A 16,825-nucleotide genomic window follows, 5' to 3' on the forward strand; every position below is an offset into this window, starting at 1 on the left:
CAGTGACTCAAACACCTGTAAAAATAATTAATAAGATCGATCACGCCGATCCAATTATATGGTGAAATGTGCAGTTCAAAGATCGCATTCGCCATTGAACGTAATGGCGGAAACACCCAATCCATTAATATCATTCATGGAGCTTACAAAATTTTGAAGATTGTATTACATTGAGTCAGATTCCATCGGGTTCCGTGGTGTAGCGGTTATCACGTTTGCTTTACACGCAAAAGGTCGCCAGTTCGATCCCGGCCGGAACCACGTTTATTTTTGCCGAAATACACTGTCCAGTCCAGTTATGATATGGAAACTGAACAAAGCTTTAGTGGTTCATACCTGTGTGTATCGAACAACTCGATAAATGAATTCATGTCAGCGCTGATTCATGTAATTTTGGATACATGATTACCTATTGAACAAAGCTTTCGTCTGTATGGATATTTCCATAGCTCAGTATTTTTCTCCAATTTTACCTATTCGAATTCGGGGAATGTCGTCATGCATCTTTCCATCTTCTCACGAAAGTACGCGAGTTATGTGTTTCTGAATGAAACCTGGCAGCATAGGAAAAGATAGGTCAAGTATGATAAGAAGAATGCTCGAGTGCATCTTCGTGCAAGTCTGAAGTCGAGTACGTCCTCTTAAAAACTCAACGGATTCTGTGGCCACCTTGAGTGGTATATAGACCATGCTGAGAAGGAAACCTAAGTTTCCCAAGATCTGCAGCTCTGCTTTGTTCCCATGAAATCCAAAGAATCTTATTCCCACTTGAAGTTTATTAAAAAACAAATGCTAACAACAATTCGGAACTACAATAAAGAAACTCATTAAACGAATCGTACTGTGCACGGCGGCCCTGCTGAAGAAGACAAAAAGTCAAACAATTCAACCCTCCACGCTGTTCGTTGCACGCGATGAAAATCGTATGAAATCCGCCGTGTGCGGAACAATGAAAGAAATAACGGGAGGACTAAACGATGGTCATTTTATATCCTTCCTCGAAGTCGGATGTCGTCGATACCGCAATATCGGACAATTTATAATCTCGGCATCACCATCAGCTGCAGCATCTTTCGTAGGGTCGTTGGATCGCTCATGAATAACCGCAACAGCAGCAGCGATATAATAACCGGTCGATACCTCCCGCGTAGAGCGATCAATTTCTGCATAAGGGCGATGATATTTGGTGTTCCTCTACTTTCGACGAAGACCCCACAACTCGTACGGAGAACAATATAACCGTCGACACGAGCCTCGCTCGATCGCCTCGATTCATATTTTAAGGGTACATAAATTCATCAATGCGATCGTTCCGGAGTTATTTCTCGGTGGCGACGATAAAGTATATGTATATATATACTTGGATAATGGTAGGGCCCCGTGATCGGAGTTATTTTCATTGTCCGGGGCAATCAATTCTGGCAAATTCAAACCGAAGACCTACGTCGATGCAGTTCCTTACTTTCCAAATCGGCATTATATACCCATAGTCGCTCGGCTCGACAACCGGTTTTGAAATCAGCGGTGCGGTGTTAATTGCAATTAAGGACCCATCGTAACCCGTAGCATACGGTGCGGTAAAGTGCGGATTAATAAACCCCGCGAACAAGGTACAGGTAATGGGAATGTGGAATATTTGCACCGCGTTCAATTTACCGACCGGAAGACCTGTTCGCCAATCTTCTATTTTCACTCCAGATGTACCCGAGGCCAACGTGAATAAAAAATCAAGGGTTTCCCTCCAAGCCGTCCATAGCGTCGGTCTCGGGGTGCTCGCGGGCCATGACTCGCTCACCCGGTCTCACAATCAGAAGTGCAGTCAGCCGTTGCATTTCTGATAAGTCGTACGGACGTATGTAGCGTAGGTGAATGATGAAAAAAAAATCGATCCGGTAGACAACGAATGGGTATAGATACGCCGCCGAGTAGCAGCGCGACTCCGCGACATTCGCGGATCTCGCGCACAGCGACGAGAGACCAACGTACCTACTTGGGCACACATCCGCGTACCTGTGTCTCCTACGTTGCTACGTATGCGTAATGTACCTATCGAAACACAAACTGCTGCCTGAGTATTGAGGGTGCATAAGTGAGGAAAGAGGAAGGTAGGCGTCGAGGTAGGGAGGGAGGAAAGGGGCGAACGGCAAGCGCGTGTCTCCCGTCTCTGTTTAGTTTGAGCTCAGCGAGCCACCGGTGAGCGTCGTTCGGAAGGTTCAGTTCCGTACGGTTGTGACAGCGACTGTACGCAGTTCGTTGAGTTACGTCGACGCGCCAGTTTTGTATCGCGGATGGCCCCGTCCGATCGTCGTCCTCGTCGCTTGTAAGGGTGGTTTTTTGTTTTTTCTCGTCGAACCGGCCAAACCCTTCGTCCTCAAAATGTTCATCAGCGTCACGAGTATCGAAGATATCGCAATCCGAAATCGTTCTTATTCGTCGCTGGCTTGAACCGATATCAAATGTCATCTGAGGTCAAGGAGTCATTGTCACCGCAGTAAAACTGCCGATGACACTCGAGGGCTATTGGACTGACCCTACAATAAACTGTAGACCATGAAATTCTGAGAGTTTATCGTAGAATTGGAGCACAACGATGCTGACCAATGTATCCGATAGTTTCTTATCGGTACTGGTGAAGTGAACTTGTAGTCCAAAGTTCAACGAAGGGTTGAGAAACATTTCTAGAACGAACCTATTCAATTTGACCTCTGATGGTTTGAAGGATTCCGCGCCGCTACGTCTTTCGACTCGTCATTTCGAACCGATTGAGTTTTGTGAGTGAAGATGTAGATCGGTAACGACGAAGTGCACAATTTGCATAATTATTCACCACACCTGTGCGACACACTCGGACACATCGTTGTTCCATTGACCAAGTATAAATCGTGGGAACCCTGACTTTTGTTCGGTACTTGATAGAGTGGTGGTTGTTGTTGTTCTTGTGCTTCTCACCTGACCACCACTGCAGCTGGTACATCGGCATTGTACACATCGTCCTACTCATGCTGGGCGTTTTTAAACGACGCTGGAAGCCCTCGAAAAGGTTGGTGATATTTCATTGACCATTATTCGTTGTACTCACGATCGATCGGATCGTATTTCGTACGATCGTTCAAAATATCCATGTATAATGAGAAGGGAATTAACGTGACCGGGTATAACAGGTGATAATGACGATGACACTGGGAGTTTTTCGAGCAAACATGGGAGTGTTTGTCGCTTTTGATTGTCGTCGAATAGATCGTGGGTTTAATCTCGACTCTCTGATTCAGAATTCAGATAGCGCGTGGACTTGTCTACTATTTCCACTTACCACTGTTTAGAGTGTATATCGTACACGTTCCGCGACACATCTTCAACAATTTTCGATTTTTTTCATCACCGTGCGAATGCACTGCGGATTGATACGGCAGCTGTAGCTGTGCGTACGACGTGGGATTTACCTAAAGATACGATCGAATAATCGACCGCGGAATACTCGCACGATGGATGAATCGTGTCGGTCTCGTCCACGTTATAAGATCCCGTCGAAAGCTAAAGTTATGCAAACGCTCGAGTCGAGTGCTAAGTTTAGAAGTTACTGGGTTATCTTCACGTGTACATTATCCACCGTAGTGTTGGTATGACGATGTGCAGCTTGTAACTTATACGCATACCTCCGCACCGTGGCTCGTACCTCTATAGACAAATTTTTTCCAACACCTCGCACGTATCAGCCTTCCCATGTCCTCCGCGAACTTGAGCAAAAACTGTTTCCACCTCACACATCTGGATTTTCTATCGGCGGACACGTTTTAATTAAGATATTGTCTTTCGCAGTTTTGCGAAAGGTTGTCTCTCAGATCGATATCGCGCCGTTTCGGCGCCAACCCGTATTCCCATTTTCCAATGCTCGATAACTCCGGCAACAACGGTACGCATAATGTTCAATAAAAGTATACCATTATCGCGGTAGAATCGCCGCGAGTCGCGACGTAACCAAATCCGAAGTCTTTATCTACGATTGTCCTCTATCGAGTTGGTGTTACAGGTACACGCACGTATACACGCGTGCGTGAATTAATACAGTTGGTCGTACGGAAGCAGGTATCGCGTTTTGTACTCGGAATGTTCCGATGACGCATGCTCTGCAGAATTTGGAATCTTGTTTTGCTTTAATTTTTTTTTTTTTTTTTTTTATTTATTTCTTTCACGACAACATTGGCAGTGGCGGCCAATTCCGCAATAGTCCAACATCGCCGCGTGTCCGTCGTTGATTAATTACCTACAAATCGCAGTGTATACCGAACTGCGTATCAATTTCGAAGCGGCGAGTTATACTATATGTCGACGTCGCAATTTCAAGGCGTCACAAAGCCACAGATCGCTCGCTCCGAGGACAACAAAAAAAAAACAAACAAATGCTCCGCAATCTCGAAACACAACGAGATCGACGTTTGCTTCCGACAATGCCGTTCAACTGGATGAATATTTTTTGCAAGTTCACGATTGCACATTTTTTGGGACAGACGATCGTCGAACGACTTGTTTACTAATTTCTTTGGCGATCGTTTTTACGGAAAGCGTAATCTCTTTGGTCGTATTATCGTCGAATGAATGAACGAGTACAGAGAGAGTCCGTCCCGAGGTGGGAGTGTTGTGTTTCTGAATGAATCGGGCGCAATGAATCGACAATGAGTTGGCTAATCGTTTAGCTGCAATGTTGCAATGATCGATGTTACGTCAACGGATATGGGTACAGGCGGATATATATATATATATATATGGAGGATTTTATCGAATCAGATTCGATCGAATCGGATCGGATCAAGATCCAGCCAGCAGCTTCTTCTCATTTCGGTCTCGCTTACGCGTGAATTAACGAACAGTCAAAGGACGTGGGGATATTAATGAGATATAGTGTTTCCCGAGGGAACGGCAAGTCAAGTCGCTCATATAAGTACGGACAGACAGACAAATAAACACAAACGTCTATATAGGTAAGCGTAGACGTACAAATAATGCAACGCTGTATATAGAAATAGTGGCGGGTGTAGTACAGGAAATTGCGGAGCAGACTCGTTCTAAATTTGTCCCCACTACAACGCAGAGACTCTTAACGGTCTATTTTATCACCTCCTACGCGTTCGGATGAAATGTTGCAAACGAGAGGAAGAGAGAAGGAGGAACGGAGCGAGACGGAATGATAATTTTCGGTAAGAGAAACGGAACCGAGTCTACACAAGACCGACTGGATGAGTGAGCAGATTGTTGAATGCCTCTAACTAGCGCTTGCTGCTCGCCGATGCTGGGCGTCGCTTTCAGCTAATTGATTGCCAAAAGTAAAACGGGTACCTCTTTTCCGTTCGCCTGTATCACTCCGACGGTTATCGTAATTTCACTCGGAGACACCGCGAAATCTCGTGGCTCCGAAACACTCGTCTCTCCGATTTGAAATTCGAAAGTAACGCCATGCGGTAGGTGGCTACTTCTTATCGTCAAAACTCCCAGCTCACACATCTCAGCTAGCCAATGCCGATAAACGTGCTAAGTGCTCTCAGAACCTCTGAACGTGTTCGTCCGTTCTCCTCGAGGACATTAGCGTTTGATTCCGAGGTGTAGACGAGTGATTTTCACCTCCGTTGATCGCTCCGATGACCGTGAGGAGAAAATTGTTCAGCCGAGTGGTCGAGCTGATTCTTTTTTTCTCACGCGACATTCGTCCGTTCGTTCGAAGCTGCTTATTGCCGACCCTACCGACGTATATCGAATCATCGACTTTTGGGCCGATGCAGCTTCGATTCTCTAGCCAAATTACCTTTCCATTCTCCCCGTTCGCCTTCTCATGACTTCGCAGGACGGCAACGGCAAGGGATATCGGAAACTGAATTATAGCTCCGATGCAGGTGCGCGTTACCACGTTCCTTGGGCCCCCTTATTCTCACTGTTGCTTTTGCTGCGGCGTCGACGCAGGTTGCCCGTCCGGCTAAACAAGAAGCGTAGATCGAGGTGACCGCGGTGGACAGCTTCTTATTTCTTTCCATTTTAGAATCGACTCCGTTTCTGGCGCGTCATCCCTAAGCGTTGTCCCTGTTTCTGACCGCCACCCATCATCCGCTCATCTCGTTAGATTTAGCGTAACGCACGAATCATTGCGTCATTTGCACTAGATTATATTGTTATATTGGCTCGCTGCTTACACAACAAAACGTTAACGTGCCGTAGACCGAGAGGTTCAATTTACATACGAAAGGGAGACGCGCGAACGATCCTCGTCTCCTTTTATACACGTGACGTAGTAAAAGTGGGTCACTAATTCTTCACCAATGGAATAAATAAATATGGATACGATAGAAACTATTTTACACTTGTGTATACGTATACGCGAAGTGATAATATCTCTTGCGGACAACCGAATCGTTGTACGCACGGTAGGTGAGAAACCGATCCTGAATTACGTATACTATACAGTTCGAATGGGAGAAATAACTTGTAGCTTCAGACTTTATTTATAACGGATGATTAATTTATCGTTGATCTGAAAGAGACCTGTAAGATATCGTCAGCGCGCGCCAGGTGGATCCGATTGCTCAATTATTGCTATACTATACCTGCAATGCTTTGGGTTTTGAGTAGCTGGTTTATGACCTTACTGCCAGCTAGACTTTAGCCGTGCCGTTGCTGTTGCTGTTGCTGCTCAACCAACGAAGAACCTAATTTAGGATTTCTAAACACGAAAGTTATTACAGTACTAACCGTTACTCGTTTAATCTACTATAAATTACCATACGACGCGGGGCCACGTAGATAACGCGGCTCGCTCTCCTATTGCCGTGGCGTTGCTGTTGCTGCTTTTGCTCGCGTACATGCCCCTCCGCCCTTCGAAACGTACAGATAAGACTCGCTAGCATCTGTCTCTCGTGTACCTAGAGACCGTTGCTCTCAAAAAAAAAAAACTTATCTCGAATCGGAGCTGTTTTCAGACCTCCGAAATACTTCGCGCACAGGGTTGACGAATTCCGTGTCAACCCAGTTCCGTTGGATTTCAGCGTTATTTTTCGCCTCGAGAGACAATGGGAAAAAAAAGCTTGCGGAATGTGAAATTCGGCGGTTCGCAGGACCAGGTTGTTAGGGCTCGTGTATCGGGAAAATTTGAAGAGTGTGGATCGCTGTACGGAAACTAGAAACTCGCGCGTACAACGCGGGTGTGAAAAATACACCGGTGAATACTAAATTCTGTAAAGTAGAAAGTTTCTTCTCTATCATCGTTCATTGCTGCACCTACCTGACTGTGTATATATAGCTATACGTACTTGTAGATTGTCGACTTCACGACAGTTATGCGGAAATTATATTATTAAACATACCGACATTGTGTTTTACGGAAGAATTATGTTATCTCTCGCGTGGGTGGCAAAACCGGAATCACGTAGGTCCAAATTTTTTCAGCCTCGATACGGTTTTATCCGTCATTGATCCATGAATTAATTGGAATACGACTCTCAAAATCTTCTCTTGAGCGAGGAATTCGTGCGAGGCTTCCAAACAATAAAGTAACAAAGTTATACGGAAACTTTGAACTTGTTGGAATTCTTCACATCATTTTCGGTATTGCCTCCCAATTTGTTACCCCAGTCAAGCAGGTATCCATGAGATTTCAAAGTTTACCCTCCGAAGAGAACAGAAATGAAGCTATAAAAAGCAATGCGAGTTGAATCAAAATCCCGTCAAATGATCAGGTAGCCAACGTCCACATCGATCAATTCAATTCGTGAAAGACGTGTACAGGTATAAAAAAGCCCCCTCTCCCCCATCGGAAAGGGTGTAGGGATTATTTTGGCGTACGAAAGGCATTTAACCATGTGATTTCGGATACACTCGCGCCATAATAAAGGTTCTGCTCTGGGGTTCGGTTGTGTCTCGTAGTATACGTGGATGTAAATCATTTTCACAATGACACTTTGTTCGTTTTCGAAGGCATACCTCGAGGGTTGACGTGGTGGGGGTTTTCGGTCACCGGGGCAACCTCGTATACCGTCGTTTTCGAGGGTCCCGCACGACGCGCTGCAGCTGAGAGTAATAATGGTCGGACGATTCATTCGGGTGAAATTCAAAGGGAAACTCATCCCCGAAGCACCTAACGTCCATTGTACGCAATTATTATTCTCCAACAAAGTCGTAGTCCCGGTTATAATACGCTTTGGGCATTTCGTCGGTGTACGATGAGAATATACAGAGGTTGCTACGCCTCGGTCCCGGTCTCTTCTTGTCCCTCGCGACCGCCACAACCGCACCGTCGTAATCATCCATCCGCCAGTGTTGCTGCTGCAACGCGATGATCAAAAGAGACCATTAAAGTATCTTGCGGGGGCCAACAGGTTGTCGGTAAGTCCAACACTCGTAACGATCACCGCTGCCACGGTGCCCCGAGTAGGTAATAGGAAGGTAGGAAGGAAGGTAGGTAGGTAGGTAGGTGGGTAGGTGGGTACGAGACGTACACACCGTGTATCGCCACTGTAACGAATTAAACATGCGCCCAAGTTTCGACTCACTACCGCTTGCAGGAGGCAGTGATTTGTTAAGCCGTATAGCCGGTAGGAACGACTCGGTTCCATACGTTACATCCTGCATCGTTATTGCATCAAAAGACCTAGGAAAAAAAAAAAAGGGGAGATATAGGCGGGAGGCGGTGAGTCGATGTTGCTTGCTTATGAAAATATCATACATTTATTCATATATTTTGGGCGCATAAATATAAATATAACAGCCCATGGTATACCTATATACACGTGTATAAGAAAACGGAGAAAAGTTATTCAGGGGATGTGCCCTACTACACATAACTCTGAAAATTTGAATGAATGAATTTTTTCTCCTTCTCCTCTTTTTTCCTATAATTTATTTATCCCATATACGGAACAATGTTACGCAACTCCTCGTCGTCAATGATACTTTAAACTGTCGACGATCTACAATCGTTTCCTGCGATCGTACGATTGTCATATTTCGTGAAAAATATTTATCCTCGTGAATTGTTGCTTTCTATTTTACCCCTTCTTTCCCAACTAGATACGATATTCATACGTAGCGTACCGCACAACAACAACGCCGCACCGCCTATCGCGGGGGAGGGTAGGCTCCGCGGTCCGAGCTAAAATTAACTCCTTCTTTTTACCCATGTGTCTGCTCGTTTCTCTCTTTCCATTTTTCTCTCTCTCTCTCTTCTTTTTTTTTTCTTTCTCTTCTCTCCACATTCTCATTCTTCTTATTCTTCTCCTGCGAGGGAGGGACGTCTCTCAAGGGTGGATTCCTGCATGGTCGCCAGGCGCGCACACTCGACGACCCCTGGGGCCCCTACAGGCACTCCAATAATTTGACTAATTATAGCCTAGCTTCGTGGTACGGTACTCACCGACCCAGCGGCAACAGCGACAGCGACGGCAACGGCATTGCAGTAACCTCGTGCGCACCCCTCGTCTATTAGCCTAATTTGTTAACGATTTGGAGAACAAACCTCGGAGTAAAACTAAAGCAAAACCCTTCAAAGAGCCAGTACGGATACGGTCTTGTCTACGGTACATTTTTCCAGGCGTAAATTTCGCTCGGCACTCCCACGGGACGCCGCGCCGTCCCGACCCCGTGCAACCCTCAGGACTCGCCGGTGTAGCGACGCACACGGGAACATGGGTATACGCATGGAAGTTCCTTTTTATTACGAGCCGGATTCTCGACGCCGTGTGGCAACATTAAATTCACATTGATTGCGAGTTAAACAACCCGGCAAGAGCCAAAATGGCGTTCCGAATACCCGAGTTAACTGCCCTCGCTTTTTTTCAATATCATTTACATCGAATTTGAATTTAGAACAAAAGAGGAGAGAGAGAGAGAAAAAAAACGAGGGATACGATCCACGCGGGGTTTCTGGTAGGGTAAATTTTATAAAATCATTTCGATATGGAGCACGTCTCTGTGGTCATGGATACTTCCGGTAGAGTTTAACGATCGAGATCCGAGACGCGTTAGCTGGATCCGTTCGCTCGATTCTTCCGGAAGTATCTTATCCGCAAACGCGCGCTGTAGTACGTGCTTTATAGAGTTTGAGATCGGTGTTACATGGCGAGCCGATACTTCCGAAATGAAATACCATACAACCGGTAGTTATGAAAGGAAAGAGTTTCGGTGCGATGAATTTTTCTTTGTTCACGATCGCTGCTACGTGAAATCCTATCGTCAGAATTTCGTGTGTCTCTCTCTCCCGTGGATGTACCCGACATACTTATATTATTTTTCTGCACTTTCGTATATTATTATAGCCCTTGGGGGCTCGTGCTCGCGCCCGTAGTGAACTATAAAAAAATTTTTTATAACCCACAACCATCAGCCAGGGAAAGTGGAGAAAAAGGAAGAATATATCCATCGTAATATCACGCATGTTACGATGTTGCGAAGAGACGACAGCTTGCCACCACTCTCGTGACTCTTTTCCATTTCTCTTTTCCTCCTTTATTTTTATTTTAGTGTTTTTTCTTTTTCTTTCACCTCTAAACCCTTGGAGAAAAAAAAAACTGTGAAAAAACGTACCCTCATTTCATTACATTATCATATCCCCAGTTTTTGACCTCAATTTTATTATAATACCGTAGCAGTAAAATGCATACTAGGGCTCGGACCAGAATTTCCAAGTTTCCATATACCCATTACCATTTTTTTTTTTTATCTCTTTCTGCCTCTTTTGTCTCCTATCTCTCCGACATAATTCCGTAATTTCTACTTCAATATCGCGAATTGTAATTTTACGCTTTCATTTGTTCATTATTTTTTCCGTTCTAAACACGACTCGTGTCCCACAGGAAGTCTCGTGACAACGGGCTTTTTCTCTTTTTCCGGTTTTTCCGTTTTTTTTCCTTATTTTCCTCATGAGATATATTATATATCTCAAGCCCGTGCACGAGAACGCCAACGCGTGGGCTCGCCTCGTCAGCATTCGCGTATCGCGTATGGGTACGGCGTCGCGGAGCTGCAGTTGTCGTAAACCTACAGGTTTTATGCAACCTGTATTCACATCCACCCTCGCTTATCTTTTGGGTTGTAATTGCTCAACTCGCTCGTTTCTCTCTTATCTAATTTCGGTGTTCTCCATTTCTTTTTTTTTTTTTTTTCTTCTTTTTATCTTCAATTTATTCATTTTTACTTTATCTTACTTTCCATTCTACTCTTGCGAACCGTGCGGTATCCCGACGAAAGAAATATTTTCGTAATCCAGAGAATATTACGAGATACTGCGAGGCCAAATCTACCACCCCGTATATTTTGTGTATATAGATAACGCTCTCCGATCCAGTTTCCCCGAGGAGTGAGTAGAGCAGTCGCGCCGTGGTCTGGCGGCCATGGAGCTACGGAAGGAGGTCTATCGATCGACCCAACACGCTGACCCCCATCCAGGGTGTTTGTCAGCAACCCAACGCGTCCCACTGAATACTGACCTATCTATACAGTGTTGATAAACTTGTGTCTGTGTTTATACAGTTACGGCCCACATACGACGTACACAACTGGTGCAAATTTCGTCAGCAGATATCCCCCTTTCTCTCTCTCTTTCTCTTTCTCTTTCTCTCTCTCTTACTCTCTACCGATATAACTCCAGAAACTAATTTACCGCAGGTTCGCGTTTATACGGCAAATCCCTGGCTGAAAGAACTTGTATGATATTTATTTACCCACCGTCTCGCCGAATGTTTCGGCAAAATAAAGTAGGAAAATTGGACGCAATTCTTATCAGGGCTTTCCAGACTAATGAAAGTTATCTTTCACCCCTCTTCGGTCGGGCATTTTATTCACAATTGAATTACATCGGTGAAATACTGGTACCGGAGAGTCTGTCGATGTGGTAATTGGTCGCACACCTGCGCTCATCGTTACGTATTCGTCTTATCTGCAGTTCCGTCTCGCCCGTTGGCTCGAATCTTTAGCTCGTCGTTTTCGATCTCGTGGTAATTCGAATATTTCTTCTATTTTCCATCCGCCCGAACAGTATTGGATATGATTTTTTCGACTCGATTTCTTCGCGGGATATTGTATTCGCGGCGACCGAATGAATACGGGTTCTGGCTCTGATAAACGTTCGTGCATTATACGTGTGTAACGTAGGTAGGTCGCAATAAATCCATTATGTACGAGCAAACGAAGCCCTTCGCGAGAATCGACCTGTCGTTATCCGTTAAACGGCCCGGCCGCACGGTAACTAATTGCATTTTCCACATGACGGAATATAACGATATCTGCAGAACGTTGCTGTATAAACTGGCCTGTTACCTCCACTCCGATGGTCAACTCGCTTACACGTGTGCGCGACGATTTCGATACATTGAAATAACGGTTAATTACAAGATTTCGTTCAATACGATTCGATCCTCACACTCGATGTTTCTTTTCGAAAAAAAAATTTCATACGGATTCCAATTTTCACCCCGATGTCTGCGCTCATCTGTCGTTTGCGCATCGTCTGTAGTTTGTACAATTGGTTTTGTCGGAGGACTGCTCGATCGAACGGCGTATATAATCCGGGGCGAGGAGATTTGAAACTCTTTTAATTATTTCTCTTCTTCATAATTTCTCACGTGCTCTGAGGGGGGGGGGGGGGGGTTTAATTACCGGAAGGGACTAATTACTTCGGAGAGATGGAGAACGTCGAGCGAACTGGAAGAACAGCACCAATTCATATACCCTTTAAAGGGATGCGAGGAAAATTTTAGAAACAGAGACGCGCCTGCAGAGGGAAGAGGGAAGGATGGCGCACCTGCCCCCTTTGGGAATTCACGTTTACCGTTACATTATAAATCAGGAGAAAAATTTTTACGCGGCCCCGAATCTCGACAACAACGAAATCGGAAGGAAAACAAAATTCCTCGGGGTGGTTTTATACTCGCAACTTTTTATACGTGTACCTGTTTCGTTTCGTTTTAACCTTTCACGTTTCTCTCTCGTCCGCTGTTTTTTTTTTTTCTTTTTTCTTCTTCTTCTCCCGTCACACCGCAGCAAATCGGCGAATCTGTGAGAGAAAAAAAAAAAAAAAAAAAAAATTCAACGTCACGCTGCGACAACTGCAGCAGCCACTCCAGTGCAACGCCTGCAGATATAGCTACGACGATAAAGACACTCTGTCGTTGCACTTGCTGAAATCACTCAAGTTTCACCTTATGTACAGTGTGTGATATTTAGCACAGGTACACATATACCTGCAGCGACTGAGGTTATCTCGGAAGCACTTTGTCGTAACACGAGTTTCTCATTTATCTTATCGTCGAAATACAGATTACGCATGCACGCTGAAAACTCCACCCTATAATTCGAGTAGTCGATGCCCAACGACAGCTCAGTTTTCAACAGTCTCGACCGAATTTATTTCCTTACCCCTTCGTCTGTTGTTGAGAAAAAAAACGAAATATCATTTTTTTTTATCTTGTATCATATCCCAGGATATTTCTTGAAGAAAGAACCTTTTTAAACACTCCGCTCCCTGACGCAACGAGCTTTCTGCCGTAATACGTATGGTCTACATCGATATAAATATGCGTATATGACAAAAGATGATGAGTATTAAGCGAGAAAATAATGTGATACACGCGAACTGGAACGTCTTCGACGTATGCACTCGTAAACGCAGCTCCGAGTAGGTACAGGTATACGTCTTATCCTTGCCCTGTGTAAAATCGGAATGATGCGTGTGTGTGTGTGTGAGAGTATCGCTGAGGGGCCATTGTATTGTCGTACGGATATAACATGCGGGTTTTCTAGTTCTGCATGGCTACTGGAAACAGTAGAGTGTAACTCCCTCTCTCCGTTCAGCCAGCTCCCCTTGTTCCGCGATAACTCGTTCCTTCCATATACCTGTAGATAATTTCCCCGTACGTATGCGAGGTGCACATTTTCTAGCTTCGTTGCTGTCGCTGCGCCGATTCAAAACATCACCGGATTTTAAACATTTCCACGTAGTAGCGAGCCAGACCAGTTACCTACGTGCCGTAGCTTTCCGGGTTCTCGGAGAGATTTTCTATTCAACCCCGTATGCAAATCCGCAGTCCCGGTATACCTGGTACTCCACGTTTCTCATTGATCCAATTTTCGCTGACGTTGAACGAGAGATTGTTATACCGAAAATGGTGAAGTGGAGAGAAAAAAGTAAAATTGACTGTGAGGAAGAGCAATGAGGGGCGGATGTGATGAGAAAATGTTACGAGACGAACCTTACGAAAGGACCTGCGGGGATGGATTCATCTTGATATTTTCATCTCGCATTATGCTCAGAACGAGTTATCGCCGCAAAACTCGAATCACCAGTCACGTCATGTCGGATGTTAAAGGTAATTAATTATTACTCGACTATAATTAATACGCGCGATCGTGCGATCGCCTCAGGATCCTTTCTTTCCTTCCAATAAATATATGTGAAGGACATTCGGCATCGAACGGGCCAATCTTTCCGAAACAATTTTTGAACTTGAAACTTTTTCGTCGTCTTGAGAGGTCGATTTTGAGGTAAAAAAACGACATTTTTAGTTTTTGGGTTTTGTCTGCTATTCTCATATATTTTGATTTCAGAAATCTGAATCTGAATCTCAAATTGATCGAGTTATCGCTGATTTTTCACTTTTCGGAGCAGAAAAATGGAGATAACTCGATGGGAAAAATTCGTAGCTCAATTTGCTCAACGGATTCGTGTTCCTGAGGTTAAAATACACTAGGAAAGCATCATACGATCAATTTTTAAAATATTTTATTTTTGGTCCAAATATCGACAAAATTCCAAGGGGTACCCCTTTCGATTTTTTCAATTTTTGGGCCAAAAATGAAGTATTTTTAAAATCGATTGTAGGGAACTTTTCTTACGTAGATTGACCTCAGGAACACGAATCCGTTGAGCAAATTGAGCTACGAATTTTTCCCATCGAGTTATCTCCATTTTTTCGCTTCAAAAAGTGAAAAATCAGCGATAACTTTTTTAATTTTATAGATAGATCAATTCAACTTTCAAATTCGGATTCCTGAGATAAAAATACATAAGAATAGCATATAAACCGCGAAAACAAAAAATTTTGATTTTTTACCTCAAAATCGACCCCTTAAGCTGTCGACAAAGTTTCAAGTACGGCAAATCTTTTGGTAATAGTTGCCGATTCGACGTGGAATATCCCATATGTGTACAGCATATACCCATTCATACCCACGTGAGCAAAAAAAAATGTTCGAAATTTTTTACAACAAATCTGCCTCCGTTTTTTCATTTCCACATTACGAAGCCCGAAATGTTCTTGCGTAAATTAATGATTATTTTTGCAAAATTTGTACAAAGTGAAGATGTACCAACAGAGAATGGTGAAGAAGAGGGTTTCAGTTATAAATTATGTATCTTTCACACGTACACGCGATGATTTCGGTAAAGTGAGGAAAAACTTTGCTTATCAATATTCTCTGTGGATGCTTCACACCCCAGAATCGGTGGAGGTGTGCACATATTGTCCACGTAACTGACACCGCGCTTCCGCAACGAACCGACCGTAAATCACGAAGAGGCGTTATAACACCCCGCTGAGAGTTTGATTCTGCTGCAATGGGGGCATCGCCGGCATAAGCAGCGGTAACGTGCGCCCTTGATAAAGGAAAATATATTTTAGTCCAGGCTTAGGAGTTATACTACGGGTGCAAACATGCTTAATAATTTCAAAGTTCTCGACTTTGCCATGAAAGGGAAGGAGTTTTGCCAACGGCTCTGATGAAAATTTTAGTCCTTCACCAATGAATAACCGAGCCAACAGCTAAAACGCGCCGGGCTTTCATACGCCCCCGCGAATCCTGGTGGAGCTAAGCTCTCCTCTTCATCCTGAGATGTTTTTTGTTCCCTCTCTTTTTTGTGAATTTTCATTATTTTCTCTTTTCTGCCATCATTATTTCACGGGCAACGCGCGCGCGCACCACCCGGTCTGTTCGATGCACACGATGAACTGCTGAAAATTGAATTTGTTTATGAAAAACTTGAAATTTCATTCTCCCACTATAGAATTCGTTACACATGCTTTTATTCCTAACTTTTATTCATGTATCAGCAGCTTCTGCATCATGGCTGGGTATCTCTTGTAAAATTTAAAACCACAAGATTTGATATCGTCGTACATTCGATTCTGCATATCGATATCCTATCATTGACTAACATTGATTTTCGGTAGACGGAGAATTTAATACGTGGGTCGCATGTGGGCGTACGTAGTATAAAAATGATCACTTTGCGGGTCTAGAAGTTTTTTTGTTTCTGATTTTTTGCCTCACGCGCTTCGAATTTTGCAAAGTCTCGAATTACCGGCTCTTCTCGTACGTACCACGTGTCTCCTACGGCGAGGCGTATAGATTTTTCGACGGTCGGTACAGCGAAGCTTTTTTCACGTTTATATATCTACAACTCGTTGATGGATGACCTTTTAAACTCCTCATCTTTTCCTACGATGTGGCTCATTGTGGTTCCTCCACAAGTTTCGTGTCGTACGAAAGACATGAGTTTCGAGATACATACCAGATCCTTATCCTCCGCACTCTCTCTCGTTTAACCAAACGACTTCGCTCACAATTCACTGTGGCTCACGCGAAGAATACAAGAACTACGAACGACGCATTCTTCTAATACCTACACGGGACAGCGTTTAACGGACATCCTGACAGTGATACTTATTGTCAGGAGTGTCTGGGCGACATGCATTATGCATCTCTACAAGCTCGACGTGTGTCCACGTTCAAGCCACCCTGAAAATCTGATGAGATTATTTTTTCCCCACTGGAACCTTCGAAAACCTCGTCTCGTACG

At 44.2% G+C, this 16,825-nt stretch overlaps 1 protein-coding gene and 1 non-coding gene across 8 annotated transcripts in view; both read left to right on the forward strand.

Moving 5' to 3' along the window:
* Positions 1-188: 188 nt before the first annotated feature.
* Positions 189-261, forward strand: Trnav-uac. Its single transcript has one exon. It is a non-coding gene; the product is annotated as a tRNA-Val (tRNA).
* A 1,905-nt stretch (positions 262-2,166) lies between these two features.
* LOC105687724 overlaps positions 2,167-16,825 on the forward strand; it is a 163,807-nt gene continuing 149,148 nt past the window's right edge. For 5 of the 7 annotated variants that reach the window (XM_048652436.1, XM_048652439.1, XM_048652437.1 and 2 more), the window contains exon 1: positions 2,167-3,040. In XM_048652436.1, coding sequence (XP_048508393.1) covers positions 3,000-3,040 — 41 coding nt within the window. In that variant the 5' untranslated portion in view covers positions 2,167-2,999. The remainder of the gene's footprint in view (positions 3,041-16,825) is intronic. The other 2 variants (XM_012403576.3, XM_048652438.1) reach the window with 1 other exon arrangement.

This window comes from Athalia rosae, chromosome 3 (assembly GCF_917208135.1).
Source record: "Athalia rosae chromosome 3, iyAthRosa1.1, whole genome shotgun sequence".
NCBI classification, from domain to species: Eukaryota; Metazoa; Arthropoda; class Insecta; order Hymenoptera; family Athaliidae; genus Athalia; species Athalia rosae.